Source organism: Hyla sarda, chromosome 1 (assembly GCF_029499605.1).
Source record: "Hyla sarda isolate aHylSar1 chromosome 1, aHylSar1.hap1, whole genome shotgun sequence".
Classification (NCBI taxonomy): domain Eukaryota; kingdom Metazoa; phylum Chordata; class Amphibia; order Anura; family Hylidae; genus Hyla; species Hyla sarda.
Window position 1 is genome coordinate 166,511,496 of NC_079189.1, and position 18,955 is coordinate 166,530,450.

General features: G+C 40.5%; 1 protein-coding gene across 11 annotated transcripts in view; it reads right to left on the minus strand.

The window, feature by feature from the left end:
* C1H4orf33 (chromosome 1 C4orf33 homolog) overlaps positions 1–18,955 on the minus strand; it is a 297,289-nt gene that overhangs the window by 113,470 nt on the left and 164,864 nt on the right. For all 11 annotated transcript variants that reach the window (XR_008890867.1, XR_008890868.1, XR_008890866.1 and 8 more), the window contains exon 3: positions 15,439–15,499. Coding sequence is in view for 8 of the 11 variants with exons in the window: in XM_056563541.1 (XP_056419516.1) it covers positions 15,439–15,499 (61 nt within the window). In the remaining 3 variants the exon portion in view is untranslated. The remainder of the gene's footprint in view (positions 1–15,438; positions 15,500–18,955) is intronic.

Here is an 18,955-nt window from a genome sequence, read left to right on the forward strand (position 1 = left end):
ATTAGATCTTAGGTCGAAGCACTGAGTGAGCTAGACACTGAGCCATTGGCAGAAAAGAACTGTTTAAATACCTATGTAAAAAGGTAATGGGACTTTATAAAGATAGAAAAGAATATAAGATATCCAAAGACTTAAAAATGTCATTGTTCAATCACTTGAGAAATGCATGGATCTCTTCATATAAAGCCAAGGTCAGATGAGCTAAGAATGATTTCAGCCACAACTGCCAAAAGAATTGTTCAGGAAACAAAAAAAACCACAGGTAACCTCAGGAGAAATATAATACACTCTGGCGAGGTTGTTTCAAGGAGCACAATATGACAAAAATGAGCTGCATGGTTGACTTGTCAAAAAGAAGCTTTTACAGTGACCATGGCATTAAAAAAAATATCTGGTTTCCATGGGGGAGATTTATAAAAACTTGCCCAAAGGAAAAGTTGCTGAGTTGCCCAAAGAAACCAATCAGATTGCTTCTTTCATTTTTCAGAGGCCTTTTCAAAAATGAAAGAAGCAATCTAATTGGTTGCTATGGGCAACTAAGCAACTTTTCCTCTGGACAGATTTTGATAAATCTCCCCCATTATGCCTGACAACACCTTGACATGCCTCACAACATCTGGCACACTGTTATTTGGAGTGCCAAGACCACAATAGAGCTTGGTCACAACCATAAGCCAGACACCATTGGATAGCTGCTAGGGGATGTAAGCAAACTGTACCCTCACAGAGCCTGTACGTCAGTAAAGTATGGGCTGGGGGGTAAGAATGAAAAAGAAGGCATAACAAAATGTGGCATTTGAGCAGCTCAGCTCTGCCTACTTGACACTTTAATTAGAAATAAAAAGGTGATTTTATCATTTTTTCAACCATCTCCAGGAAAGGTAGTTTGTTTTTATAACTGATATCCAAAGGTGTGTGCAAGTGTCTCTAAAATGTTGGCATATCTACAGGTTATGCCATAAATGTCCGACAGATGCAGGTCCCACCTCTGTGACCTGCACTTATCTCAAGAACAAGGGTCCCCTGGCCTCATCTGGCCTACATCTAATGGCAGCAAGTGGCTGGAAAACCGAAAACAGCTGTGTGTAGGGCCATGTGTAGGGTTACAAAACCACATGGCCGTGGTCTGTATTGCTGCAGGTGACAGAACAGGACAGGATATGGAGAAAACAAGCAGGTTACAGGGTGATGTAATGCTTCTTTGCTATGCCGTAACATAGTGTTGGTGAAAGTACACTGGAATTAACAAGCTGGCACTGGTCCTGGGGGATGATTTCCAATATGCTACTATAGGTGGCGTATACTACTATAGTGAGCAGAAATGCAAGAATGAGCAGCAGCAGAGAAATTAAGGGGTTAAATTAAGCATTGAGACACTGCTTAGAAGTAAAAAATAAAATTAAATTAAAAGTGGACTTACACTTAAGCAGTGTAGACAAAGAACAGTAGGTACACTACTATTTATAAAAGGCACAGTTATCCTGCACTTAATGGGTAGTTAGAAATGATAGAGAAGCCTTGATTTAGCTACACTGCTCAAAAAAATTAAGGGAACACTAAGATAACACATCCTAGACCTGAATGACATCTTTAAATAGTAGAATGTGCTGACAACAAAATCACACAAAAATTATTAAAGGAAATAAAATGTATCAACCCATGGAGGTCTGGATGTGAAGTCACACTCAAAATGAAAGTGGGAAACCACACTACAGGCTGATCCAACTTTGATGTAATGTCCTTAAAACAAGTCAAAATGAGTCTCAGTAGTGTGTGGAGCCTACACGTGCCCATATGATCTCCCTACTATGCCTGGGCATGCTCCTGATGAGGTGGGGGATGTCCTCCCAGACCTGGACTAAAGCATCCGCCAACTTCTGGACAGTCTGTGCTCAGTGTGAACCTGCTTTCATCTGTGAAGAACACAGGGCGCCAGTGGCGAATTTGCATAGTGTTGGGCAGCAAGCACAACCCCCACCTGTGGAAGCCGGGCCCTCATACAACCCTCATGGAGTCTGTTTCTGACTGTCTGAGTGGACACATGCACATTTGTGGCCTGCTGGAGGTCATTTTGCAGGGCTCTGGCAGTACTCCTCCTGCTCCTCCTCGCACAAAGGCGGAGGTAGCGGTCCTGCTGCTAGGTTGTTGCCATCCTACGGCCTCCTCCACGTATCCTGATGTGCTGGCCTGTCTCCTGGTAGCGCCTCCATGCTCTGGCATTACGCTGACAGACACACCAAACCTTCTTGTCACAGCTTCCATTGATGTGCCATCCTGGATGAGCTGCACTACCTGAGCCCCTTGTGTGGGTTGTAGACTCCGTCTCATGCTACCAATAGAGTGAAAGCACCGCCGGGCATTCAAAAGTGACCAAAACATCAGCCAGGAAGCATAGGAACTGAGAAGTGGTCTGTGGGCACCACTTGCAGAACCACTCCTTTATTGGGGGTGTCTTGCTAATTGCCTATAATTTCCACATGTTGTCTGTTCCATTTGCACAACAGCATGTGAAATTGATTGCCAATCAGTGTTGCTTACTGAGTGGACAGTGTGATTTCACAGAAGTGTGACTGACTTGGCAGCTTGCAGGTACATAACCTAGATTCTTTCAGGATAGATTCTCTCCCTCTCCTGCACACAGCACATACTAATCCCCACCCCTACTTATGTGTTCCGTCTTGCTGTGTATGTTATTAGAGACAGATTTCCCAATAACAACAGGCAGTGGAGCCCATATTGCAGGGAAAGGTGACACCTAGTGGCCAAGATTTTATAGCTGTTTTTCTTGGGATGTTTATTTTTGGTAAATAAAGTATTTTAGGGAAATGTTATGAATCACATCGGCTATCAAACGGAGTGAAGATGTTTGAAATGACAATTTAACATCATTCACACTTCTTCCCAGTTCATACAATTTTTAACATGCTCATAAGTACTAAGAGGAGTTTGGCACAAGTACTTTTTATGATATCTCATTTTCAGCTCTGCAAAACTTCAGTAGCATCTTAACTGCTGCTGTTTAAACAGTATTTAAAGTACTTAAGATGATTTATGTCCTAAGAGTCATTGCCATTTAAACTTTAAAAAAAAACTAAAACAAAAAAACAATGGCTTGTCAGGATAAGTTATCCATTTGTATTATCTTTTCAGATGTCAGAAAAAGGGAGGAAGTAGGGTCTAGAAGATGTATGTCTCCTGCTTGGCTAAAGCTCTATATAACCATGCATTGTACGTTAACTGCACATATTCCTGTGGCACCATTAAAATTAGTGATGCTTTCCTAGGCCACTTCAACCTGTAAAGCATGTGGTCAGAATGTATCAAAGGATACTTTGTGGCACTGTTCTAACACCTCAATGTCCATTTCTGTCTATGTCATTAAGTAGTAATGAAAACACCTCTTAAGGGAGAGCTACTAGAAGCTGAATATTTTGAATCCTTTATCATACTCAATAATAATATATTTAATATATTATATATTTTAGTCATATTTAATAATAATATATTTTAGTAATATAGCTTGTTACAGTCTACTTTTGTTAAAAAGAGCAACGAAACTAAATGATAAAAAGCAGAAAAATTTGGCTGGTTCTCAAGGACTATATAGAAATGATGATATGACGCAATAAAATAAAATAAAATGAGAAGAGTGTGTGTGTTATTAAATGATAATGGGAAAGAATTAGTGTTGCTCGCGAATATTCGCAATGCGAATTTTATTCGCGAATATCGCATATTCGCGAATTCGCGAATATTCGCGGATATAGCACTATATATTCGTAATTACGAATATTCGTTTTTTTTTTTGGTTTTTTTTTCACAGTACACATCACAGTGATCATCCCTCTCCGCTTCCAGCTTGTGTGGTGTAAAGAAGGTTCTAATACTACTGTGAGAGAAGGGGGCGCGAATTTTCGCACATACGAAAATTTACATATGCTAATTTTCGCATATGCGAATTTTCTCGTATGCTAATTTTCGTATGCGCGAATATTTGCATATGCGAAAATAAAGCGAGAATATTACAAATATGCGAATATTCGCGAATATATGACGAATATTCGTCCATATATTCGCGAATATTCGCGAATTCGAATATGGCCTATGCCGCTCAACACTAGAAAGAATATGTAGTAAATATAGCTGTAATGAATGGTAAAGAATAGTGAGTAATAAATGTAGTTGTGGTATTGGTGTATGTGACAGTGGAATGATGTCCGGGTGTGAATGGAAACGGTGTTGGTGTTAATGTAATATAGCAAATGAACCAAAAGGATATATAGATTTACGTGTGTCACAATAACTCATATGCTGACCATGTCCAAAGTATAACAGTTTATTAGATACAATTTATCAACATAAACATAACACTATAATGCAAGTGCTGGATCCTAGCACTAACCTACAGCGCTAATTGTAGTTTAAGAAAAATATTTTGCATAGAAAAAAAAAATTTTAATAAAATTTTTTTTAAAATTAGTACAATTGGTTCAAACAGTCTCAAGAAGTATGCGGAACAGGTGGAAAGTGAAAGTTGGGTGGTGGCAGCGCCTGCAGTGCACTTGCAGGCACTGGAGTACCACAGTTCTTTGCCCACTCCTATTTGACAAAATGAGAGTTCCTCATTAGTAGTAAGGAGGAAAGATGGAATGGGTGCCGGACAGGCTGGTGTACAGACTTGGAGGTAGTACAGTAGTTGGTGAATGGCTCGCGGCCGTCTAATAACACAGCACGGCGGCTATGCGGCAAAACAAATACACGGCACGGCGGCCATGAAGATGGAATAAAGTCTCGTCGGTACAGCGTACCCCTTACCCTGTGCTGGAGGATATGGCAGTCCTCTCCTTCTTCTGTGGTGATTACCTAATGGTGACAGCCGGGTCTGCCTTGCAGCAGTCCGATCGTCCAGGTTAGGTTACCACTCTGTCAGAGATCGGGCGCTCAGAGTTGTAGACGTGGAGCAATAGGCGACGATGGTGCATGCAGCGGTGGTGGCGGTGATGTCCTAGCTGATGTACGCGTTGTGTCCGGTACTTTGTTTGAGACTGAGGGTAATGTCAATGTGCTGTTTAACTGGATCAAACGCGTTTCGGTCCGCCTGGGACCTTCTTCAGTGATCAATGGAGTCTCCCACTTATCCAGAGCTATAAATAGCTGGAATTTGGCGGTCAAATTGGGTGGGTTGAATTCTTTGGACATAGATTGCCATGGGAAGTGTAAAACGTGGAATGGAATGTGTCAATGGGTGAAAATAACTTTATTCTGGATGTGCTTTAAGTGTGAATGAGTAACTGAGGGTGTATAGGGAATGAATGAGTTGGTTATAATATCGGATGATAATAGATATATGTGGAATTATAAAGATGCAATAGAAATATATGAATGTATGAAAATCAGTGCAAGAAGGATGTATCTGATATTAGTATTGAGTGTAGGTGGATTGGATTAATGTATAGATAATATAGATAAGTATGCTGATTTGCTGATAGATGATATAGATAAATATGATGATTGTAAATGTATGAGTGTATGTTGTGTGTGGAAATATGAAAATATGAGTATGTATTATGTGTGAAAATATGTCAGAAGTATGCATTAAATATATAAGCATCATAATGCATCTGAATGGCTGCATGGTGATTAGTACAGAGATAAAATATGGAGATAAAATAAAATAAAATATAGATAGAAATAAATAAAAATAAATAATAAAAAATAAATAAATAAATATAAAAATAAATTAAAATTAAATTAAAATAAAATTAAAATAATAGTAAAGTAAAAAATAAAAAATAATAAAACATTGTAGAATAAAATAAAATAAAAATTTAAAATAAAAATTTAAAAATGTAAATAAAAAATTCAAAAATTAAAATTAAAAGTCAAAATAAAGACTAAAATGCATAAAATGGTCACAAGATAAGAGGAGATAAAATGATGATAAAATTAATATGGGTTAGGTGAGAAAACCAAAAATTTCCATTTCGGAGTTCAATCCATAGGGAGCTATTGTTTGGAACTCTTAAATATTTCGACTCTCGATACGTGACATTTTAGCTATATGGTTACCACCTCTCCAATCTTTTTTAATGGATTGAATGGCTGCAAATACCATGCATGATGGGTCCTGGTTGTGAAATTCTTTAACCCCTTAAGGACCGAGCCATTTTATACCTTAAGGACCGGAGCGTTTTTTGCAATTCTGACCACTGTCACTTTAAACATTAATAACTCTGGGATGGTTTTAGTTATCATTCTGATTCCGAGATTGTTTTTTCGTGACATATTCTACTTTAACTTAGTGGTAAAATTTTATGGTAACTTGCATCCTTTCTTGGTGAAAAATCCCAAAATTTGATGAAAAAAATGAAAATTTTGCATTTTTCTAACTTTGAAGCTCTCTGCTTGTAAGGAAAATGGATATTCAAAATATATTTTTTTTGGGTTCACATATACAATATGTCTACTTTATGTTTGCATCATAAAATTCATGAGTTTTTACTTTTGGAAGACACCAGAGGGCTTCAAAGTTCAGCAGCAATTTTGAAATTTTTCACAAAATTTTCAAACTCACTATTTTTCAGGGACCAGTTCAGTTTTGAAGTGGATTTGAAGGGTCTTCATATTAGAAATACCCCATAAATGACCCCATTATAAAAACTACACCCCCTAAAGTATTCAAAAAAACATTCAGTAAGTGTATTAACCCTTTAGGTGTTTCACAGGAATAGTAGCAAAGTGAAGGAGAAAATTCAAAATCTTCATTTTTTACACTCGCATGTTCTTGTAGACCCAATTTTTGAATTTTTGCAAGGGATAAAAAGGAGAAAATTTTTACTTGTATTTGAAACCCAATTTCTCTCGAGTAAGCACATACCTCATATGTCTATGTTAATTGTTCGGCGGGCGCAGTAGAGGGCTCAGAAGGGAAGGAGCGACAAATGGTTTTTGGGGGGCATGCCGCATTTAGGAAGCCCCTATGGTGCCAGGACAGCAAAAAAAAACACATGGCATACCATTTTGGAAACTAGACCCCTCAGGGAACGTAACAAGGGGTAAAGTGAACCTTAATACCCTACAGGTGATTCACGACTTTTGCATATGTAAAAAAAATATATATTTTTTTTTACCTAAAATGCTTGGTTTCTCAAAAATTTTACATTTTTAAAAAGGGTAATAGCAGAAAATACCCCCCAAAATTTGAAGCCCAATTTCTCCCGATACAGAAAACACCTTGCATGGGGGTGAAAAGTTCTCTGCTGGCGCACTACAGGTCTCAGAAGAGAAGGAGTCACATTTGGCTTTTTGAAAGCAAATTTTGCTCTGGGGGCATGCCGCATTTAGGAAGCCCCTATGGTGCCAGGACAGCAAAAAAAAAACACATGGCGTACCATTTTGGAAACTAGACCCCTCGGGGAACGTAACAAGGGGTAATGTGAACCTTAATACCCTACAGGTGTTTCACGACTTTTGCATATGTAAAAAAATATATATTTTTTTTACCTAAAATGCTTGGTTTCCCAAAATTTTTACAATTTTAAAAAGGGTAATAGCAGAAAATACCCCCCAAAATTTGAAGCCCAATTTCTCCCGATTCAGAAAACACCCCATATGGGTGTGAAAAGTGCTCTGCTGGCGCACTACATGTCTCAGAAGAGAAGGAGTCACATTTGGCTTTTTGAAAGCGAATTTTGCTCTGGGGGCATGCCGCATTTAGGAAGCCCCTATGGTGCCAGGACAGCAAAAAAAAAACACATGGCATACCATTTTAGAAACTAGACCCCTCGGGGAACGTAACAAGGGGTAATTTGAACCTTAATACCCTACAGGTGTTTCACGACTTTTGCATATGTAAAAAAAATATTTTTTTTTTACCTAAAATGCTTGTTTTCCCAAAAATTTTACATTTTTTAAAAGGGTAATAGCAGAAAATACCCCCCAAAATTTGAAGCCCAATTTCTCCCGAGTACGGCGATACCCCATATGTGGCCCTAAACTGTTGCCTTGAAATACGACAGGGCTCCAAAGTGAGAGCGCCATGCGCATTTGAGGCCTAAATTAGGGACTTGCATAGGGGTGGACATAGGGGTATTCTACGCCAGTGATTCCCAAACAGGGTGCCTCCAGCTGTTGTAAAACTCCCAGCATGCCTGGACAGTCAACGGCTATCTGGCAATACTGGGAGTAGTTGTTTTGCAACAGCTGGAGGCTCCGTTTTGGAAACAGTGGCGTACCAGACGTTTTTCATTTTTGTTGGGGAGGGGGGTTGTATAGGGGTATGTGTATATGTAGTGTTTTTTACTTTTTATTTTATTTTGTGGTAGTGTAGTGTAGTGTTTTTAGGGTACAGTCACACGGGCGGGGGGTTCACAGTAGTTTCTCGCTGGCAGTTTGAGCTACGGCAGAAAATTTGATGCAGCTCAAACTTGCAGCCGGATACTTACTGTAATCCTCCGCCCATGTGAGTGTACCCTGTACGTTCACATTGGGGGGGGGGGGGGGGGGGGAACATCCAGCTGTTGCAAAACTACAACTCCCAGCATGTACGGTCTATCAGTGCATGCTGGGAGTTGTAGTTTTGCAACCGCTGGAGGCTCCGTTTTGGAAACAGTGGCGTACCAGACGTTTTTCATTTTTATTGGGGAGGGGGGTTGTATAGGGGTATGTGTATATGTAGTGTTTTTTACTTTTTATTTTATTGTGTGTTAGTGTAGTGTAGTGTTTTTAGGGTACAGTCACACGGGCGGGGGGTTCACAGTAGTTTCTCGCTGGCAGTTTGAGCTACGGCAGAAAATTTGATGCAGCTCAAACTTGCAGCCGGATACTTACTGTAATCCTCCGCCCATGTGAGTGTACCCTGTACATTCACATTGGGGGGGGGGGGGGGGGAAACATCCAGCTGTTGCAAAACTACAACTCCCAGCATGTACGGTCTATCAGTGCATGCTGGGAGTTGTAGTTTTGCAACAGCTGGAGGCACACTGGTTGTGAAACACCGAGTTTGGTAACAAACTCAGTGTTTTGCAACCAGTGTGCCTTCAGCTGTTGCAAAAGCTACAACCCCCAGCATGTACGGACAGCGGAAGGGCATGCTGGGTGTTGTAGTTATGCAACAGCTGGAGGCATACTACTTTGGCTGGGGATTGTAGTTATGCAACAGCTGGAGACACACTGGTTTGCTACTTAACTCAGTGTGCCTTCAGCTGTTGCAAAACTACAACTCTCAGCAGTCACCGACAGCCAACGGGCATGCTGGGAGTTGTAGTTATGCAACCACCAGATGCACCACTACAACTCCCAGCATGCACTTTAGCTGATTGTGCAAGCTGGGAGTTGTAGTTACACAACAGCTGAAGGTACACTTTTCCATAGAAAGAATGTGCCTCCAGCTGTTGCAAAACTACAAGTCCCAGCATGCCCATAAGGGCATGCTGGGAGTTGTGGTGGTCTGCCTCCTGCTGTTGCATAACTACAGCTCCCAGCATGCCCTTTTTGCATGCTGGGAGCTGTTGCTAAGCAACAGCAGGAGGCTGTCACTCACCTCCAACGTTCCAGCCGCATCAGGTCAGTCCCTCGTCGTCTCCGCCGCCGCCGCTGCTCCTGGGGCCCCGATCCCAACAGGGGCGCCGGGGATCGGGGTCCCCAGCACCCGGGGTGCACGTCCCGCACCCGCTCACGTCCTCCGGAAGATGGGCGGAGCGGGTTGCGGGAGTGACACCCGCAGCAGGCGCCCCGATTGGTCGGCCGGTAATCCGGCCGACGAATCAGGGCGATCGTGAGGTGGCACCAGTGCCACCTCACCCCTGCTGGCTCTGGCTGATCGGGGCCGTCTCTGACGGCCCCGATCAGCCAATAATTCCGGGTCACCGGGTCACTGGAGACCCGATTGACCCGGAATCCGCCGCAGATCGCTGGACTGAATTGTCCAGCGATCTGCGGCCATCGCCGACATGGGGGGTCATAATGACCCCCCTGGGCGATATGCCCCGATGCCTGCTGAACGATTTCAGCAGGCATCGGGGACCGGCTCCGCTCCAGATGGTTGCGGGGGGCCGGTAAAACACATGACGTTCTCATACGTCATGTGTCCTTAAGGACTCGGAAATGGAGACGTATGAGAACGTCATGTGTCCTTAAGGGGTTAAAGTGCGAGGATAGGGAATTATTAGTGAAGCCAGTTTTAATATTATATATGTGTTCTTTTATCCTCGTCTTTAGGGTTCTTTTTGTCCGTCCTATATACTGTTTTTGGCATGGACAGGTGATGATATAAATGACAGAAGAGCTATTGCAGGTGATTAATTTGTCAATCTTATGTTGGTATGAATTCACTGTAGAGGTTATTGTATCTGTTTTTTTAGGGAACTTCGTCTGGCTACAATTAGTACATTTCCCGCATCGAAAAAAGCCATGCAGGGATAACCAAGTTTGTGATGTTTTGTGCTGTCCCTTGTTCTGGTTTGGTTGTTTTGTTATTGGGGCAATTTTTAGGCCCAAATTCGGTGCTTTGGTGTAAATAATTTTGGCTTTATCTGTTAGCACTGATGCTAGTGTTTTGTCTTGCTTAAATAGTGGCCAGTATTGGTTTATAATCTGTTCTATCTTCTTATATTGATTGTTGTATGGTAAGATAATTTTCATTGTTTGTATGTCCTCTTTTTTGTTTGAATTCCCTTGTTCCTCAAAATAGGTATTCCTGTCTTGTTTTCTAATCTTCTCCAGGGCTGTAGTGATGATCTCTTCAGGATAATTTTTTTGCTTAAAATCTTGACGTAAAATCCTAGCTTCCTCTTCAAATTTTTCTTCTTTGGTGCATTTTCTTTTCAGTCTTCTAAATTGTGCTTGGGGTACATTAATCAGCCATCTGGGGAGGTGGCAACTCTCAAATAAAACGAAGGAATTCTTCGCAGTTGGTTTTCTGAATGTTTGGCATTCTAATTTGTTGCCATTTACCGATATTTTCAAATCTAAAAACTCAACATCAGATGTGCTAATAACTGGGGGTAAAATAGAGATTAAAATCATTAGAATTGATGTAGTTTAAAAAAGATTGTAGATCTTCATTGGATCCTTTCCATACCATTAAAATATCATCTATGTACCTATTCCATAGGACCAGATCTGCGCCTAGATGGGGGGGTTATAAAAATCTTCTCCCAATGACCCATAAATAAATTTGCGTAGCTTGGCGCAAATCTGGTCCCCATAGCGGTCCCAATTTTTTGTCGATAAAATTTGCTGTTAAAATAAAAATAATTGTGGTTTAAAATATACATAATGTTTTCTGTTAAAAAACCAATTTGGACTGGTGACATCTTCTTTCTCTGATAGAATGTTAAAAACTGCCTTGTTCGTGGTCAATGCATGTGTATAATGAGCTCACGTCTAGGGTCACCAATTTACAGCCTTCTTCCCAGCGTAGATCTTCTACTAGCTTTATGGTGTCTGTTGTATCTTTTAAGTAGGATTTAACATTCTTCACATATGGCTGTAGAAATCTGTCCACATATTGGGACAGATTAGAAGTGAGGGATTGTATACCTGATACAATGGGTCTCCCGGGAGGTTCTGTAGGGTGTTTATGTACCTTCGGGAGACAATAGAATAGTGGAAGTCTTTGCTCTGTACTCTGTATAAAATCTAACTCCTCTTTTGTTAAAATCTGTTCCTCCAGTGCTTTTGTACAAAGTTCTTCCAGTTCTGTGGCATATTGGAACGTTGGGTCTTTTTGTAGGCATTCATAGGTGTACCCCCACCTATTGTTATTTGAAAGAAACTAAATACTTGTGACAATGCTTCTGGTCCTCTACCAGTTTAGTAATATTACCTTGTCACTTTCCCCCATAACCTTAACTGTGCTTAAAGGGGTATGTGGTGTCCTGGTACCGTATTTCATACGTTACGTTGTGGTGAGGTCCCCAAAGACAGAGTCCCTAGGAACAGTGGGGGTCCTCTACCTTAGCTAGCCCCTCGTCACCCCATAGTTAGTTAATATTTATGTAAATAAATATGTAAATATGTCTATTAAAGATTCCTACCTTGTTTGCGTCTCAGAGCCTGCGGGTCATGTGACTTGTTTCAGAACTCTATGGTTTGCTGAAGGACCTTTGGTGGTTCTCATGACATGTGATCATCCACAATGCAATGTAACGGTGAGTGACAGCTGATTGGACCAATCCAAACCGGCCAGCCCCTGCCCATATAAGGGAGCTGCGCCATCTTGATCGCTCTCTTGGGTTGCTGACTCTGCATGAGATAGGACCTCCGCAGCTTACAAGACAAATTACTAGGCCTAAGCCTTGCGGCTTTAGCCTGCGCTAGAGACGGATAGTTCATACAATTCCCTGCTACCTCAGCAAGATCTCCGGACCTAATCAAACCCCTAAATCCAGTGGATCTATGCAAATACAATCCTCTAAAGCTAAAGCGAACTCTCCGGTCCTAAGCATCTGTCAATCACTGCTGTGCTGTTTCAATAGACTCTGTTATTTGGACTGTTACCATTATTGCAAATACACAAAATCTTCAGTAAAGATTCCGCAAGTTTTAAGTTTAGCACTGCTGTGGACAATCTATTTATTTCACACTCACCTATCGCTCTTGGGAAGGGTGGCGATAGGCCCAGGATCACTACAGAGTTTTAACCCTCACCCTGGCGTCACGACTGACAAGGGTTAACAGCGCCCTTTCAGTATCTAGAACAGCAACACTCCAACTAACCTACACCCCACAAGGCTTTCCACAGAGTTTCTCACCAGAGGTACTACTGTGGAAAACTTTTTTTTTAAATCAACTGGTGCCAGAAAGTTAAACAGATTTGTAAATTAGTTAATGTATGAATACAAGGGATGTCAGCTCACCCGATCCTCCTGGTGATTAACTTCACCTTTCATTGCATTCCAAGATAAAACTTTGACATGGACGTCTCAAATCACAAACGGTAAAACCTCCTGGATAAGCAACACAATGCGTTTCAGGTCATGTGATCCTTCATCATGCATCTGATGAAGGGTCACATGACCCGATATGTGTCATGTGGCTTATCCAGGAGGTTTTATCGTTTGTGATTTGAGACGTCCATGTCAAAGTTTTATCTTGGAATACAATAAAAGGTGAAGTTTATCATACCGCTGGCTTCTTCACTTTTCTTCTAGATTTGTAAATTACTTCTATTAAAAAATCTTAATCTTTCCAGTACTTATTAGCTGCTGAATACTACAGAGGAAATGGTTTTCTTTTTGGAACACAGAGCTCTCGGCTGACATCATGACCACAGTGCTCTCTGCTGACATCGCTGTCCATTTTAGGAATTGTCCAGAGCAGCATATATTTGCTATGGGGATTTTCTCCTTCTCTGGACAGTTCTTAAAATAGACAAAGATGTCAGCAGAGAGCTCTGTGTTCCAAAAAGAAAACCATTTCCTCTGTAGTATTCAGCAGCTAATAAGTTCTGGAAGGATTAAGATTTTTTAATATAAGTAATTTACAAATCTGTTTAACTTTCTGGCACAAGTTGATTTAAAAAAAGTTTTCCACGGGAGTACTCCTTTAAATAGCAAATGTTGTATTTGGTGGGTTACAAAAAAACAGCAGTGGTCTGATAACTCCACGCTGCAAGAAGTGTTGTAATGATGGCAGAGTTGTAAATGTTCCTCTCAAGATAAACTGTAGTATTATTACCTGACAGCAGGAAAAAAAAAATTTCACTCTTTTTCCTCTCTTTCCCTCTTTGTACAGAATACATTGGATGCTTCTGGTAGTTGGCTGAGCAGAGAAATTAACCTCTTCAGGACACAGGACACGCCCTGCATTCCGAGTCCTTAAGGACACAGGGCGTATCCATACGCCCGTGGGAAATCCGGTCCCCACCGCTAGACGGTTGGGGACTGGAGCCGGATGCCTGTTGAAACGCCCCCCCCCCCCCCCCATGTCGGCGATCGGAGAAAATCGCATGTCAATTCAGACATGCAATTTTCTCCAATTCCGGGCTGATCGGGTCTCTGGTGACCCGATCACCTGGAAAATAGGGCTGATCGGAGTTGTCAGCAACAGCCCTGATCAGCCTAAGGGATAGGAGTGAGGTCGCAGAGCTGCGATCTCCTCCTATCCCCTGCCATAAGTCAGAACGGAGTTCTGACCAATGGCAGCGGAGGACAGGGGGTTGCCATGGCAACCTCCCGTTCTGCCCGCCCCTGGATGTCGAGGGGATCTGGGAAGAAGATGGAGGCCGTACCTGCAGGAGAAGATGCCTGGGGACCCGGGATCTTCGCTGGAGCCTGCTGGATACTTGCTCAGGTAGGGAATCGACGGTAGGGAATCGACGGTGGGGGGGGGGGGGCTGGGGGGAATTGAAAGTGAAAGTAAAACGATCTTTACTGTGGCAACCACTAGGAAGGCCAAACTGCAACTCCCAGCATGCCCAGACAGCCAAAGGCTGTCTGGGCATGCTGGGAGTTGTAGTTTTGCAACATCTGGAGGGTCACAGTTTGGAAACCACTGTTACAGTGGTGCCCAAACGGTAGCCCTCCAGATGTTGCCAAACTACAACTCTCAGCATGCCTAGACTGCCCAGGCATGCTGGGAGTTGTAGTTCTGTAACATCTGTCCCTTCAGATTTAGCAATTTTCATGACATTTTTGAAAATTGCTGCTCTACTTTGAAGCCCTCTAATTTTTTCAAAAAGCAAAAATATGTCCATTTTATGATGCCAACATAAAGTGGACACATTGTATTTGTGAAGAAAAATAACATTTATTGTGAATATCTATTTTCCTTAGAAGTAGAGAGCTTCAAAGTTAGAAAAATGCAACATTTTCATGAAATTTGGGGATTTTTCACCAAAAAAGGATGCAAGTAACGCCGAAAATTTACCACCAAAATAAAGTAGAATATGTCACGAAAAAAAAATCTCAGAATCAGAATATTCGGTAAAAGCGTTTTCGCGTTATTAATTCGCAAAGTGACGGTGGTCAGAGTTGCGAAAAAGAGTTGCTCAGTTCTTAAGGTGAAAAAGGGCTGCGTCCTTAAGGGGTTAAATAATATGAATATAATTGAGAGGCTTTTAAATTGATTTAAAAAAATAATAATAATACTGCACTTCAGTTAAGGTAATGAAAATTGCAAAAATAAAAGAAATATGTCCATTGTCTTCTATGGACAGTAAAAAATAATTAGAATCAAATTAAAGTTACATTATGTAATGGTTTTAGCGACTATAACAACAGCCACAATCCAGATCTTAATATCAGAGTGCAGGAAAATAACTAATGCAAATTATAATTTTTTAAATACAAGCAGTCTAATTGTGATGTGTCTCTCTTGCAAAATTAATGCCCTGTGTGACTACACCACAACAATTAAAGTTTTCAGAATGTGACTGGGTACAATCCACTAACACATACTGCATTATATTTTTTTTAGTAGAAATTGAGAACTTACGGGCCAAGTTCAACTTCAAGATACTGCTCCTTTTCAGAATTAAGGAAAAAAGCTTCCACAACTGCAAAAAAATAATAATTCATAATTAAAAGAAAAGTTCATAATTGCGATATTACAAGTTCAGCATTAGAAATTTGAACAAATGCAAATGCATGGTCAAAAACCACACCGTAACCGCATAAAACTTTTCAACAGCAGTTTTTAACAGTGGCAAAATTATTGCTTTATTGCTTTACAATAAGGCTCTTTTTACACAACAAGAAATCTCCCGTCACATACAGCAAATGTATTTTTAAACCTTAATCACCAAATGGAGGCCAAAAAAGTGTAATTTTTGCCCTCTGGGCAGGTGGGTTTTGTTGAAATTTGCCTTTTCTGCTGGATGAAATAATGCAGACCTCTGTGGTGTCCCATAGAGCAGGATCCGGTAAAAATATGAAGCATACTACTCGGTAAACATATTTTTAACATGGGAGTTCACGTCACAAAGAATCTGTCAAAGCTACACAGCAAAGGTGTCGCGGAGTCCTTTGATGTGTATCTTCAGGTGCAACTAAACATTGCAGGAAATCCTGGTTATGTTTATGTTCCAGTACAGACTAAAAAATGTACATGCTGGGTAGATTTGATGTAAATCCATTCTTCTTCCTTATAGCACATTTCATAAACTAATTTTTACTAAGAAAAGAAAAATATAATGCGGTAATATGATATAATACAGTGTAATATTATATATCACTTATGAACATTTCCCCTACATCTTGATGTTAGATGCTTACAAAGCATTTATTCCTAGATACTGTTGTAAGCTGTCTCTAATTAATTTAGCGGAATAGAGATGTGTTATTTTCCCTTAGTGCTGTATGATAAGAACACTTTTACTCTTAAGGGGTGTTTTTGCTAAATGTTGGGATTTAGAGTTTGTTAAATAGCCCTCTTAGATAATAGAACACAGCCACCTTCAGTGTTAACTAATTAAAAGTGTTGAAAAAATATCCACAAGTAGTGATAATTGCCACAGTGAGAATAGTAATTTAGAAGCTTACTTAAGGTCCAATAGTACTGGTTTAGGAACCAGTTTATTTTTATACTGGCTAATATCCTCCGTTACAGAGCTTCTGCCAGAAAATTGGACTTGTCACTAATAATTCAGAATTATAATAAAAACCATTCAAATTTTTATTACACAAAGATTTCAGATCCAGGCAATTTTTTCTGGGTCATGGAGATACAAATTCCATTGCAACATTGCCACAACAGTCACTAAATAGGTGCAATCTATGGATATATTCACACACAGCAGAAATTCTGCAGAAACCTCTGCGACTGTGTTAAAGGGGTACTGTGGAAAACATCTATTTTTCATATTAACTGGCTCCAGAAATGTAAACAGATTTGTAAATTACTTCTATTAAATTATCTTAATCCTTCCAGTACTTATCAGCTGCTGTATGCTTCAGAGGAAGCTGAGTATTTATTTTCTGTCTGACCACAGTGCTCTCTGCTGACACCTCTGTCTGTGTCAGGAACTGTACTAAGTAGAAGCAAATTCCCATAGAAAATCTCTCCTGCTCCGGACAGTTCCTAACATGGACAGAGATTTCAGCAGAGAGCACTGTGGTCAGACTGGAAAGAACTACTCAACTTCCTCTGTAGCATATAGCAGCTGATAAGTACTGGAAGGATTAAGATTTTTTTTTATAGAAGTAATTTACAAATCTGTTAAACTTTTTGCCACCAGTTGATTTAAAAACTAAAATAAAAAATTAAATAGTATTCCAGCATAGTACCCCTTTAAACTTACAGAAATCCATGTAAGTGCTGCCAAAAAAAAAAAACTCCATTCAGGTGAATCGAATGATTTTCAGATGTTTTTGCAGAAAATTTGCTGTGAGTTTACTTAAACAAATGTTAATGTAAATGTAAAGTTAATGTAACTGATCTTCCACAGCTTGGGCATCCCTATCAATATTATCAGTATAGGGTGCACATACTGACTCCAGGGCTCTTCAATTGCCAAGGCAAGCTAAACATCTGATTGCTCTGCCAGTCATTGGTTGCCCTAAGCTATTAAAGAGGCACTCCGGGTTTGTTGTTTCCCCATATGGTGCACAATCAATACTAGCCCTACAGAGCCAATTTATTCCAGGACAGCTGCATCTTTGCAGTTCATTACTGTACCTGGGCCATGTGATCACTAGTCTGACCCACAGAAAATCATAGTTCTGTAAATTACTTCTATTTAAAAATCTTAACCCTTCCAGTAATAATCAGCTGCTCTATGCTCTACACGAAGTTGTGTAGTTCTTTAAAATCTGACCACACTGCTCTCTGCTGCCACCTCTGTCCATGTCAGAAACTGTCTGGAGCAGTAGAGGTTTGCTATGGGGATTTGCTTCTACTCTGGATTTGTAGTTTTTGTGTGTACCATGTGTATTAAATGTTTCTTTTTTTTTACATTTTTAATAGTAAAATGGGAAAAGAAAAGTGATTTAAATTTTTATTAGGGGAGGGACTTTTATGTATATTTTACTCTTTTTATATCCCCATAGGAAACTATTGTAAACAATCATTAGATTGCTAATACTAAACAAAGCTATGCAACTGCATAGCATTGCTCAGTGTTATGAGCACTCCTCCTATTCAGAGGAGATGCATGCATCAAGCCAGATGGACTTGGCTCCAGCAGACTTGGTAGAAAATAAAAGTGGCAATCTAGCATCCCTTAATTGCATCTTGGCGTAGGGTATGGACTAATTCAATATGAACTTTTTATGAATTTTGTCTGGCTAGTGAGAAGCTTGATGACTAGGTCAAAGGGATACGTATTCCTCTTCTTGTGCATGTAGATTCAAAGAGGCACCACTTCTGGTGCATTGAGATTCAAAATAAGCCATTAGCACAAGCTTTCTAGGAAAGGGAATATGCAAAGTAATTAATCATATTCCCTGGATATCAGCTTTAGCTCCAGTTACGAAATCTCAGAAACTGATCAGGATTTTATGCAAAGCCACACTTCTCCCCAGAAGGTAGGATGACCCATCTGCAGAAAGCGCTTTTATCTAAGAGCCAAGGAACGTGCTCTAGAATCACCCAAAGTGCAAGAAAAAGTGCATAGCGTGTTACACAATAAAAAGAGCATAAAGGATGAAGTCTATCACAAGCGCTTTTCCGACAGGAGAGAGGCCCTCAACAAACCTTACCCTTCGCCTCCATACCAAAAGGCAACTGAGGTTCCAGGTTCCTTTTTGCCGAAGCTACTAAGGTACCACAAATGCTCCTGGCATCCCCCTTGGCGTTAGCCAAACTATCTGCCTGCAAAGCCGTTAACGGTCAGTACCCTGCCCATGCAGGAGTATCCAGAGTTTTTGCAGGGAGGTGCAGAACCTGATGGCCACGCACACCTCCCCTTGACCGCCAGGAGGGACCATATGTATGTATGTATATTATATATATATATATATATATATATATATATATATATATTGTGAGGAACCGTCCTCGGGGATAGCTCTGG